The following is a 12,224-nucleotide window of genomic DNA, read 5'->3' on the forward strand; positions in this document are numbered from 1 at the left end:
AGATTTTAGGGTATTGCACTCTCTCACTAAAGGTACAGCTGTTGACAATCTTTTCAGTACCACGTATATCATAAAATAAAGGTTCTGCAGCTGTGCACCACATCCTTCTAAATTTCTTCCCAGATCAATATAGAATAAAATCATTTAAAATGGAGCAACTGTCACAGGACAGAATTTTACTGACTAAATCCGTGGTGCTACTATTCTCAGACCTTTTCTGGAACATTTGACTGTCTTACCATCGTCACAAAAAATTCAGCAAAATGTGCTGTGATAATGGAAAACCCTGACCTCTGTGGTACTGTGGGTACCAAAGCCAACAGTTTCATTATACAAAGCCACTCCAGCATGTTTCATGTTAAATCAGTAACTCTGACAGTCCAACCAAATGTAATCATTAAGGACCAGTGTCCTGTACAATGCAAGAACCACATAACCCAAACTACAAGGCCATCTAGGTTTGCAGTGCAATCCCTCTAGTGTATACTGACTCTGCACTGTAATGAGTCCACCCTCTTTATGCCCCTTGTCTAGTGAGACCAGAATAGATTAGGACTTTTTTGGATATGGTCATAATGTTAAATTTGCTTTAACTCCCAAAAAAGAGAACACAGCTTAGATACCAGTAACAGTCATGCTACCTTTTTTCTATAAAGCAAACTTTTCCCTAGTATGATCAACCACATGCATTAGAACCAAAATATCATCAAATCAAAATATACATATTATAAATCTGTCCATGTTTATTGCAATATTTAAATATGAAGTCTTGTGCAATGTCTTGTTGTGTTTGTGTCACAAAAATTCATCTTTAAAAAGAAAAGAATGTGGAAGAAATTAGATAAAATTAAAATTACACACAAAAACATACGTGGCACAACGTAAAATAATCGTGACCATTCATAAGAATATTGTCCTGTTTTCCTGGTGGAAACAAAAGGGACCTTCCTGGATTTCTGTAACTTGTAGTCTCTGTGTTGTGTCACAAAATATTAGAAAAAAAATCTCCCCAAAAAATAAAAATCAGTATCTGTATTTTGTAGAATAATCCTTCGGGGACACCACCAGACCTCTTCCTTTTCTTGCTCCTCGGTACACTGTTTCAATAATGTCTATCATCTCCTGCTTGTCTTCCATTGTCCAGTTGATCTTGTTGTTGTTACCAGTGCCCAAATCAATCATAATGTGCTTGTTCCTAAGGAAACCCCAAAACAATATTAGGACCTTATACAGTAACAGTAACTAATAATGTTAACAATATTTACACAGCCACTGTGCAGTCCAGACACCAAGTGTCTCACCTGAAAAAGAACATTACGGTGCAGGGGTCGTACAGCTCGTACATCTTGTTGAAGTCAGGCACTTCTGTGATGTCCACCAAGTAAATGACAGCAAAATTCTTTACCTGTTAGGATGCAAACAAGTACAATATTTTTTTTACAGCAGTAAGTCGTATAAACAGCAAAACGCATTCAACAGAACAGTCTGTTCTGTTTATGTTCTCTCTATGTACAGCTTTTGCTCCCGTGTCACAGAAGCCCAGCAGGTGATGCTAATGAGCACGATTTAGATTCCATGGGTAGCTAATGCTAATGGCACAACACACGGTTTGTAGGATGGAAAAGAAACAAATCAAACCTTTTCAGCGATGCTGTACAGAACTTCGTCCATTTTCATGCATGTTGGGTCCCAGTCGTGTCCGAAGCGGATTACAAGGACTCGGTCCTCCTCAGACAGGATGGCTTGGTCAACTTGCCAGCCATTATGAAGATGTGGTAGCATATAAGACATCCTGCTCCTGAGCTGTAGGTTCCTAAGTCAAAAAAACGACACAATTTACTTTAGCCTTAATTGCATACCGTCAAAGGCAGTGAGATTGAGGTTTAAGTTAATGTTAACATCCAGCAAGACCAGGATTTCTTGTTAGCTGTTAGTGTTAACCTCGAAATGTATAGGTACCATGCTGATACTAACTGGACATTAGCTAGTCAAGGAAAAGTCTGAAAATGGAAACAACCTTAACTGTTACGAATTTACGATATATGCAGAACCACCTACCTAAAACACTAATGAAGATGTATTATATAGCAAATAAGTGCTCTGCGTTTTAACTTAATTTATTATTTCCAATACAAAGCAAAGCCTTAGCTGCTGTTGTGTACGTTTTCGTTAGTGAAACGTTAGGGTCTGCTGCTGCTCCTTCTCGTTTTCTGTCGTATTGGGAAGTTGCATACCGCCACCTACTGCATCGGAGTAGATAGTCAGCCTTAAAATATTCTATATCCTATTTACTAATAATGCCTCCACAGTGAAACAGATTAATCCTCTTCTGATTGCCTGGAATACTTGCTCTGTACCCAACAGTGATTTTACTCTACTCCTGTCCTGGTTAAGCAGAAATCCCTGAGCATCCTCTCAGAATTACATTTAGAACAATCCATAATAATGTGCTCAACATCTTCAGGAATGCTGCACTACTGACAAAGATTTGAATGACTTTTTCTCATTAAATATAATATCGGTAGGTCAAATGATGATGTAAAAAAAGCTCTGCAGGTCCATCCACATCAAGCAGCAGCACCTGGACCCAGACTTGCACCATGCATCAGGCAGGACTGAAGAGAAAGGCAGCTGCTGCTGATTTCATTTCTTCTTGACAATCATTATCATATGTTGTACACTCATACATACATTTAGACTGGGGGATGATTTTAGTTGGTATATAGATATATATACATATATATAATAATTATACAGGAAAGACACACAAAGACAAACAAGTTATCGTTGCACAATTTAAAAAATGTATTGTGCAGTTCATTACAGTATATATACAGAGGACAGTAAGCACAAGTTCAAAGGTTATAAGAAAACTTTCCAGTCTATGGCATAGCAGCATATTATGGCACTCCTTAAAGAATATGAATCACCATTAGATATGACTGAAGTTAGTTTTAATTCCACCACTAAACTGCATGATCACATTACTACAACTCTAAATGGCCAAGTGATTAATAAAGTTTGACTCTTTTACATTAAACTATTTGGTCTAGGACACATTAAAGCTTAACAAACAATAGTGACAGCAAATTTTACAGTAAAAATAAGCTCTGTATCCTAACATCAACACTATCAACAGTATCATCAACACTACTCATCGCTTAAAGCTGATTTTTATTCATTATGGCAGTTTTTTATTTTACATTGCACAACATCAGCCTTCAGCTCTCTGAGTAGGTTTTGAACAGGTCACTGCTGAAAATAGATGTTACTCTTCCATTGTATTTGTTACACAAATCTTCTTTAGAAAACCACACCCTGTTCAGCCACTTTAGGACAGCAGGTAGCATAAGCAACATTCACATCATTTCTGGAGACAAAATGCCTCCTCCAATGGTGTACTGAACATCCCACTATATCTGGAGAAACATGTCCAAAAATCCATCTCTGTTCCTTAAGGCAATATGAAAAATCTTGCACACAGTAATCCCTGAGGTGAATTGATGCTCAGCAGGAAAAAAATGCGTTCAGGGCACATAGTTGACCACAGTCATGTATAGCTGAATGAAGCTGAGCTCTTGCTGCTCCTAGTCGGCGGGATGTTCCGGACATGAGCGATTCACCTCAAACCATTCATCTATACACCTGAGGAGGATGATGTGGAAGTTTATCTTGAGAATGAAAAAAGCTGGTTTGCATTTAGCTCTACACATCACAATAAATTGTTTTGGTAAATAAATTGTTATTTTTAACAAATGTCTTGCTATGGTTGTCACTTTCCATTTGAATAATTAGGAATAACAGTTGAGGAAAATCCCACTTTTTATTAGAAAGCATCAAAACAGTTCCATACATATACTAAAATTCCAGATAAATGATAAAGAACAAACTATTTAAATACTGCCAGACAGACCTGTTTTACTCTAGCTCCCTTTCTTGCTGAGAGGTAGATGAGAAGATTGATACCACTCTTAAATATAAGGCTGTCACTAGGAGCTGTTTAGCTTAGCTTAGCATAAAGCCTGGAAATGTGAAAACAGCTAGCCTAGCTCTGTCCAAATGTGACAAAATCCATCTACCAGCACTTCTAAAGCTCATTAATTAATTTTCTTTAAATTTCATTTTGTATCTCACTTTGGGCAGAGTGTTTCCTCTGTTTCAAGTTTTGCCAAGCAAAACTAACTGGCTGATTGATTTGATTCATCTAAATTTTTATGTATTGCAATTGCATATTTTTATTGTTTGCACTGGTAGATGATTGACAAACATGTTAGTGCCTTTCTCCATAGGCTCCTGCACAGTGTGGTCTGACATTACTAGTGAAACTAGCAATAGTGGACACATTGTGGTTCTACAGGGGTTTACATGTTGATATCTTTCTTTAATGAGCACAAAGGCTGGCCGTTTTAGCCATTTTTTCCAGTTGTGTAGCTTATATTTACTGTACAGATAAGAGAGTAGTACATTATCGCATCTAGCTCTTGACAAGAAAACTAATAAGCATATTTCCCAAATTATTTATTAAAACCATACATCAGACCTGGTCACTTTTTCAAAATGTATTCCAGATTGCACTAAAAACGGTTTACAGTTGGTACATTTTTTCTCTGCACTTTTACAGCGATGTCCAACTACATTCAGTTTATTTACATGTAGTAGTTACCCTTTATGGTAGATACAGAGGCAGGGAAGCCTGGCGATGGTGTCTCCCTCCTCCAGCTCTTCTAAACAGATGGCACATTCCCCAGAGTCTCTGGACAGGATGTCCTCTGAAACAGACAATACGCACAGAGACAAAATGAGCAGAGAGCTGCCTCACACACCAAAATGTCTATCACATGATCAGGTCAGGCACTGAAGTCTGTATAACCATCTGTTCAACCTTTGGTATCAGAATCTCGGTCATCTTCTGTGCCCAGAGGATAACTGGTGTATTACTACAAGCGCAGAGAGGAAATGTGCACTGTCCAGTGGGAATAGGTTGTGAATTTTTTTTTTTGTTTTTTTTTTTTGTATGAAACAAGGAGAAAACATCTAGTCTCTGGTGTGATAGTCCTGGGATCAGGTAATAATGAAGTTTTCTTTTCTGTCTCATGTTTACTTGCATATTCAGCTGAGACAGGCCCTCTATCAATACCTGAAGCAAAGGAGACTTTGTCAAATGCATTTTGAATATATTTGCACGAGTTAGGTAGAAGACAAAACAATGAACGTATATGCTTGCACATCTATACGCCTGTAAAAAGCTAGGATACACTGTACAATATGTGAGCTTGACTTGTATATTTATCACTAACATGCATGTTGCTGTAGGGTGTGTACAAGCTATGTGCGCATGGGTCGACATGTGAATTTACACTTCAAGATGAGAAGCAAGTTACACTTCCTTATATAAATGCACAACTGTCAAGCCCAGGAAAACTGTACATGCACATAGTGTGCGTAGAAAGTGAGTGTTGTATGTCTACAGAGAGGATGTGTTTGCCTTTCCTGTGTGTGCACATGTAGGCCCTTTGTGCACTAGACAGGTGATCGCTCTGTGTTCAAGTGTAGTCGCATCGGCTTTGATCTTTTTATGAACTGTGTAACATCATAGCGCAGTTGTATTTCTGTGGCTAATAAGTTCTTCATAAACACTACTAGTCTATCTAAGAGTCATTTAATGCAAGATTGAACATTAATTCATAATGAACCTCATGACTGAATTGTAAAAACTATATTGCATAACAGTTTGACTGAGGCAGGGATGATAGAAAAGTACATGTAGATAGTACATGGACATACAGTAGAACGTTTTTGCTGACATTTGTTCGATTGTTTTGTTGGTTGGTGTGTTCACAGCATAACTCAAAAAGTAATACATGGATTTGGATGAAGTAGGTAAGGTATGGCCCATGGAACACTCCATTAGATTTTGGCACTGATCCAGATCATCATCATCCAGATCCAGGAAATGTATTAAACCTTTGACCTTTGTGAGATAGGGCCAATTTCATTATTTTGGCTTCTAACTCCATACAAATGCCTACAATGCTTAGACAATACTTACACAGTAACTTCCACATAAGATCTATCACGCACCAAAGTCTGATCTGGGTCCAGGTCATATTCTGGAACTGCTGATCCAGAATGTTCACATTTATTGGGCTCATGGATAACTCACTACTGTGACACAACAAATAATGCTACAGACTTGCAAGTAAGATCAAATTCTAACTGAGACTCTGTGGACTCAGTAGGGTGTCAACAGATTTGATGTACTGCCAAAAGGTACTGAGCTACATCCTGAAGAAAATAGCCATTACTGAAATATAGTTTTTCTTGAATAACTTTCAAAATAATAATGATATGAATGTGATTCCAAGTGCCAGAGGTGGGTTTTCATGGTCAAGAAATGATATTATGAGGGTCAGGCTATCATGGGAATATTGCTTTTAGCTGGAATGGCATTATGGGAAAACCTCTGCCTCGGCAGAGGTTTGTGCTCTCTGAGTGCCGTCTAGTACTGCATTTAAATATAGTTTGGGGTACTTGTACTTGATTACTTCCATTCTTTGCTACTCTATACCTCTACTCCATTTTGTTTACAGATGCAAATATTGTACATTCTACTCAATTACATTTATTTGACTGCTGGACTTTAATAGTTACCTTACAGATTAAGATTTTATATTAAAAACCCATGATGATTCTTATAAAATGTTGCATTAATAGTGACTAAACTAAAGTTATTATAAATAGGTCCATATCAACTAAACCATTAATATGTAGGTTACAAAGCGATAATAACATATTTATACATGGAGGACAGGACTGTCTATAGCACCAAACAATGTTTACATGGAGGTAAATAAACAAATTGTATTAACTTTTCTGCAACTTCTTGATTTTTGAGGTTTTCTGTGAAATTCTGGATATGTTTACCCCTACAAGCTTCTGGCAATGCTTCAAATGAAATAATCGGGGGGAAAATCTACCTTTCGGACTTTGGACTCACACTAAGTACTTAAGATGAGGGATTTTCAGAAAACAGTGATTTGCTTAAAAGCACCACAAGACAAAACGGTTGAAAGTGACAGTAATGTTTAATAACTCTGAGAAAAGCCAGTTTCCTGCATAACTGCATTACTTGAAGTACATTTTACTGATGATACAAATATTATACTTTGAAAACAGAAAGTTAATGATCTGCACACAGGTTAAACTTACACCAGGCTGAAAAGTAGAAACTGACTGCTCTCTCTGGTTGAACGTTTCAGGCCTGTTTATACTCTTAACATTGGGTGTGGTCAGAAGTGCACACTGTTGCACCTGTAATCATATGGGGATCTTAGATTACACCCGTAAATCACTGCACCAAGGTGAGAAATTAAACAAATGGAGGTATGCAAGATTTTCTGAGGGTGCAGAGCTATTCTTTCAGTTACATCTTGAATGCAGGAATGTTTTATACTATAGGCCTACAGTGGTTTCACATTGTTGTATTGCTACTTGTACTTTAGAAACAATCCAAATACTTCTTCCACCACTTGACAAAGTATTTTGGTTTTAATCTTCTGAACTGCCATTATTCCCCTTTGTGATTGTTCAATCACACCTGTTGATTTTTGTGCCTATTTTTAGCAACAATGAAGGAATACAGCTGAGGAATTAATGGTGTTATAGGTCGCTATTGCCAGAAACCAGTAAGATATATCAACATTTAGAATCTCCCACGGTCCCATATACTTTAACCCCCCACTCTCTTACTGTTGTAGGTAAGCCGTGTCTTGCTGAAACACACAAGCAGGTGCTTCTCTATTTCATCTGATGCCATAAACCTGGAGCAAACAGGACAGTGGAAGCCTGGGAGGAAAACACAAACACAAGAACATGAGAAACCAGATGCGCCAATGTCTTTCTCAAAACAGCTTTTTGATATGTACACAAGAGAGGGTGTGGGTCTCTTAGCTTGAGTTTGATCCTCTATAGGTCTATGTGACCTAAGACCTGCATGCATCCAGCAGCTTTCTATCTGCTGTAAACAATGTGTTACAAACTTCTCTAATAAAACCTTCTTCTTCTCAGATGCATGTTTTGGTCTGTTTAGGTGTCATCACTTGCTCCATGTTGCATAATATTTACAGTATTTCACCATACTTGTGAATTTAATTAATTAATTAATTCATACACACAGATTCCTGGCCTGTACATCCTCTCAGCAGCACAAAGACTACTAGAGTAGGGGCTGCTTGCCTTGAGATAAGCTAACTTCCTGCTCACCTTAAAACACCCCAGTCAATAAAATGAGAACTAACCCATCATATACTGTACAGGCAGTCAGTAATTATCTGTATGTGTGCTGTGTGCCTCATGTTGGGTTTTCAGGTGAGGTGATGAAATGTGATAGGTCTGTGGACGCATCGTTCTGCAGAGTCACAGTCATATGGATCTAATGACCAAAGGTCACTGAGGTTGTTGATGAGGTTATTACCTATGCCAGTAATCAGAAGGAAGGGGAACCAAAATCCAGCTGTAGTTTTCCTGACCTTATATGTAATATTCGGATTCAGGAGTTTTTGTTTTCTGGTGACATGAATGTTAGATGGTTGTAATGGTCCTGTTATGTTTGTTTGACCCTATATTGTTGTGGTCTGGGCCGGCAATTGAGAAACAGCTGAGCTTGTGGATTCAGGAAGTTTGCACGCATGTGTTTGTGTGTTAGGCACTGTGTAACCAGCAGGAAGCTCTTATCTGTTGACCTATATTATGCGCTCTTCTTTCTCAGACAGAGTGAAAAACAAGACAGTTTTGCAAGGCACCAGAGAAGCAGAAGAAGTAAGGTTTCAAAAAATGTAATTCAGTATAGCAGAACCACCTGTGGCCACAGCAAAAAATGCAGAAGTGCTAAACAAAGGACTCACTCATCAGACAACTAAGCCTACCATATGCCAGGAATCACATGTAAAATGGAAAAATACAAAGCAGTTTTGACAGCAGCTGTTATGTATACTAATTATGAGATGCTGTACGAATGTCATAAACGTGAACATGAACATGACAAGTTGACTATAAACTCATTCTGGGTGCTGTGGATGCAAATAGAAGGATCTGAAATATTACAGTAAATATGTAAGAAAAAAGACCTTCCAGTCTTTCCAGCGGTCTTTCCAGATATTTGATGGGTTTAGAATTCCGAATCTCTGGTAAGCCATGCGTTATAATCTTACCTCCTAGCAGGTGAGGGGACAAATGAGCCGGTAGGGAACCAATAATCAGCCTGTGGCCCTCAGGGGGCAACTGGTTCTCATCGTCACCATCCGTTCCGTCCAAACTTTGATTCAGAGCGTGTGACCCTGACATGCTGCTGGTCGGTATATTAAGCCTGGAGCTGGTTGGCCCTCCACCCGTGTACCGGATCCGGGGGCCATCGGGTCCATTTGTGTACCTAAACCCTGCAGTCCTTTCCCGTCCGCTGGCGTTTCCAGATGGCAGATCAGAGCTGGAATAAGCCCGAGTTCTGCCGTCAAAGACCGAAGTACTCTGTTTGGCCCCCATGCTGGTTTAGGCTTACCTTCTGAGGTTCTGATACGCTTTAAAGTTTTTAGCCACGACCCATGGTTGCAATGAATACTGAAGATCTGCCACCAACAAAGGAAATAAAGTTTAACACATGAATAACAATACAGGTGAGGTAATCCCGCATCTCAAAGTTCACGTTGCACGCTCACTGACGCGTAACTTAAATTCAATATAATCGTGTTTTTTCTTGGCACAACCCTTCCCTTTTTATACAAGTGGGGGAAATGATCGAATTAAAATCTCTTCAGTTCCTTCACTTCAGACTAAGAGTTGACCCACATTCAAGTATGTTTTGTGCTCCACTGTTGCTGTCAGGAAAGAGAAATAAAAGCAGTGCTTGTCCTCCTCCCCCTATGAAGCAGCTCTGTCAAACCCGGTAAAGTCCACTAGAATAACATCAATTCACCTTCAAAGTAAAAGTACTCAAGTCTGGGGAAAAAGTAGACAAAAAGCCGCCGTCATGTAGAATAAACCGGTGTATCATTAAAGTAAGTGGTCAGTATATTATAATGTGTAATGAGAAGGCCTTTCTCACTTTCTTTTTGGATTTTATTGTGTCTTTCCTGTTCTACCTCCCTGATTCTGTAGTCACAGAAATACAGTATGTAGCACTGCCTGGTGCTTTTGATGGTATTTATTTCTACAAATCTAAATTACAAATCCTCAATGTTCTATTTATTTATAACATGTAAATACAAATACTGTTAATTCCTCCTGTGATATGTCAGTCAAAGAAACGTCACCATTGCAATGCCAGTTACTAGACAACCTATGTGCTTTTATTTTGAAGGCCAACCATAGCTCCTGTCTAGAACTCATTCACCCCTTTCCAGCTTGACGTAGCACTAAGTGGGCGCGTCAGATGGTGCGTGACGTCTACCCCGGTAACAGCAGTGGGCTGTCGGTTGAGCGTCAGGTCACCAGTCCGCTGTGTGATATGAAGAGCCCTCCATATTGGTCGCTTTGTGTTTCATTAACTTCAGGCCACTAAAAGAAAAACACACTGTACACCTGTGGAACACTCTGTTCGCACAGTTTATTGAACAATTCCACACACATGGGAGGACAAACAGAAGATACACTGTATGAGAAACATTCAAGTAGGCAATAAAAAGACACACTGTAACAGTTATAATAAGCTAAAGTAAGTAAGGATAAACCTCTGAAACAGTCTTGCATGTGGATCAAGTGGTTGCGAATGGTGGGGTTGAAGGCTGAAGCACAGCATGTGGCATACAACACTGTGAGATCAGATATAACAGGGAAGGCAGAGGGTTGTGGGTCAATATTTTCTCTTCCCTGTGATATTACTTGGGGGGGGTTGGGTGTGCACTTGTTAGGTTCATGGCTAAGAGAAACCATGAAAGAAGCAGATCAATTCAAAACAACACATGCAAAAGAGATTTTGGCTATAAAGCATCTCATCAGGAGCCGTGAATCACCAACAACCAGGAAGACTACAGGAGAGAAGAGCTAAGGGTGAGTCACCCAAACCAGGAAGGGCTAGGCTGCAGCATGGGCCTTTGTTGTGGTGTCATATGATAGCAACATTGACTGAAAATGTCCTCACATTTAACTCTTTGAGGTGTGCTGTCTTAGAAACATTAAGAGAAACACCTCCAAAAATATGATCCATGCTACTGTAAAGCTGCATACTTTGATTTCCACATGAGGAGTGAGTCTGTGAAATGCGTCTGACTGTAATCTATATGACTATTTTAACTAAAACAAGATGGGTTGAGAGCTTCCCCACCTGAATCTGCAGTACAGCTACCCTTCCTGAACCCTTATGTTCCCTCTGTCTTTCTCTCCACAAAGTGCAAGTTATAGCCTGCTGCTCTTTCTTACTAGCACACTCCTCCTTGCCTCCTTGCGTCACTCCAGTTACCTCACGTAACCACAAACTGTCAGTTTTCACCCATCATCTAGCTCTTGTGAAGCATATGTGTCAACAGGCAGAGAAAGTAGGTTATCTGTCACGTTCATCTGCAGCGCCACGGGGAAAGTGTGTATTGCAGTAACTTCTGACTGTACTTCTGCATAACAAAGCCAGCTGAGGCAGATGTAATATTGCTGTGCTTTGGAAGTTTAACTAACCAGATGGTGAATGATTATGATAATTGCATTGTAAAATGCCTACTGCTCACATAGCCCCAGTGTGTGTATGTGTGTGCTGGGTGGGGGTCATCAAAGTGCAACCCTGTGCACTCTTTGGGAAGCAAAGCCACTGAGACATTCAAGAAGATGGTTGTGCATTTTTAGCAAGTTGGCTGTAAGTATGTGTGTTTGGGCTGATGAGTTGATGCCCAGGGCTTCGGAGCAACTCTGCCCCAGCTGCAGGCCTCCTCTCTGGGCTCATCACTGCTGGCTGACCCCCATCTGCTGGTGGTCGGGCCCTGGTTCCCCCTCCATGTCAGTGTGGTAATGCTCAAAACTGTCATCTTCTATGTCTGGAAGACCCAGCAGCTAACAGAGAGGCAGGGAGAATGTTGCGTTAAAGACATTAGACATTAAAGTGTGTGTAAACAGCTCCAGTACAATTCCTTCCTGTTTGGTACAGAGGCAATTTAAGGATGCTAATCAGCAAAACACCTTCAGTGCCAGGTAGAACAGCTTATAGTCCTATTAATAATTAAGTTCAGTTCTTCGGTTCAGCCTACTGT

At 39.6% G+C, this 12,224-nt stretch overlaps 3 protein-coding genes across 4 annotated transcripts in view; all 3 read right to left on the reverse strand.

Moving 5' to 3' along the window:
- Window positions 1-725: 725 nt before the first annotated feature.
- Window positions 726-2,257, reverse strand: txnl4a (thioredoxin-like 4A). The gene is made up of 4 exons (XM_020586326.1): window positions 2,059-2,257; window positions 1,639-1,813; window positions 1,302-1,405; window positions 726-1,195 (listed from the first exon to the last, which is right to left on the reverse strand). The coding sequence occupies exons 2-4, from the start codon at window positions 1,789-1,791 to the stop codon at window positions 1,024-1,026; spliced, it is 429 nt and encodes a 142-aa protein (XP_020441982.1). The 5' UTR covers window positions 1,792-1,813; window positions 2,059-2,257; the 3' UTR covers window positions 726-1,023.
- Window positions 2,258-3,527: 1,270 nt separating this feature from the next.
- On the reverse strand, window positions 3,528-9,930 carry LOC109951691 (E3 ubiquitin-protein ligase znrf2-like). Of its 2 annotated transcripts, XM_020586325.1 has the most exons (5): window positions 9,841-9,930; window positions 9,210-9,620; window positions 7,750-7,845; window positions 4,664-4,769; window positions 3,528-3,645 (listed from the first exon to the last, which is right to left on the reverse strand). In XM_020586325.1, the coding sequence occupies exons 2-5, from the start codon at window positions 9,535-9,537 to the stop codon at window positions 3,588-3,590; spliced, it is 588 nt and encodes a 195-aa protein (XP_020441981.1). In that variant the 5' UTR covers window positions 9,538-9,620; window positions 9,841-9,930; the 3' UTR covers window positions 3,528-3,587. The 2 variants fall into 2 exon arrangements, with proteins under 2 accessions (XP_020441981.1, XP_020441980.1); XM_020586324.1 differs by having other exon boundaries at window positions 9,210-9,929.
- A 647-nt stretch (window positions 9,931-10,577) lies between these two features.
- Window positions 10,578-12,224, reverse strand: part of mturn (maturin, neural progenitor differentiation regulator homolog (Xenopus)) — an 8,553-nt gene continuing 6,906 nt past the window's right edge. Inside the window, exon 3 of the mRNA XM_020586328.1 lies at window positions 10,578-12,027. Within this exon, the coding sequence (XP_020441984.1) occupies window positions 11,920-12,027 (108 nt within the window). The 3' untranslated portion in view covers window positions 10,578-11,919. The remainder of the gene's footprint in view (window positions 12,028-12,224) is intronic.

Source organism: Monopterus albus, unplaced genomic scaffold (genome assembly GCF_001952655.1).
Source record: "Monopterus albus unplaced genomic scaffold, M_albus_1.0 scaffold402.1, whole genome shotgun sequence".
Lineage (NCBI taxonomy): Eukaryota > Metazoa > Chordata > Actinopteri > Synbranchiformes > Synbranchidae > Monopterus > Monopterus albus.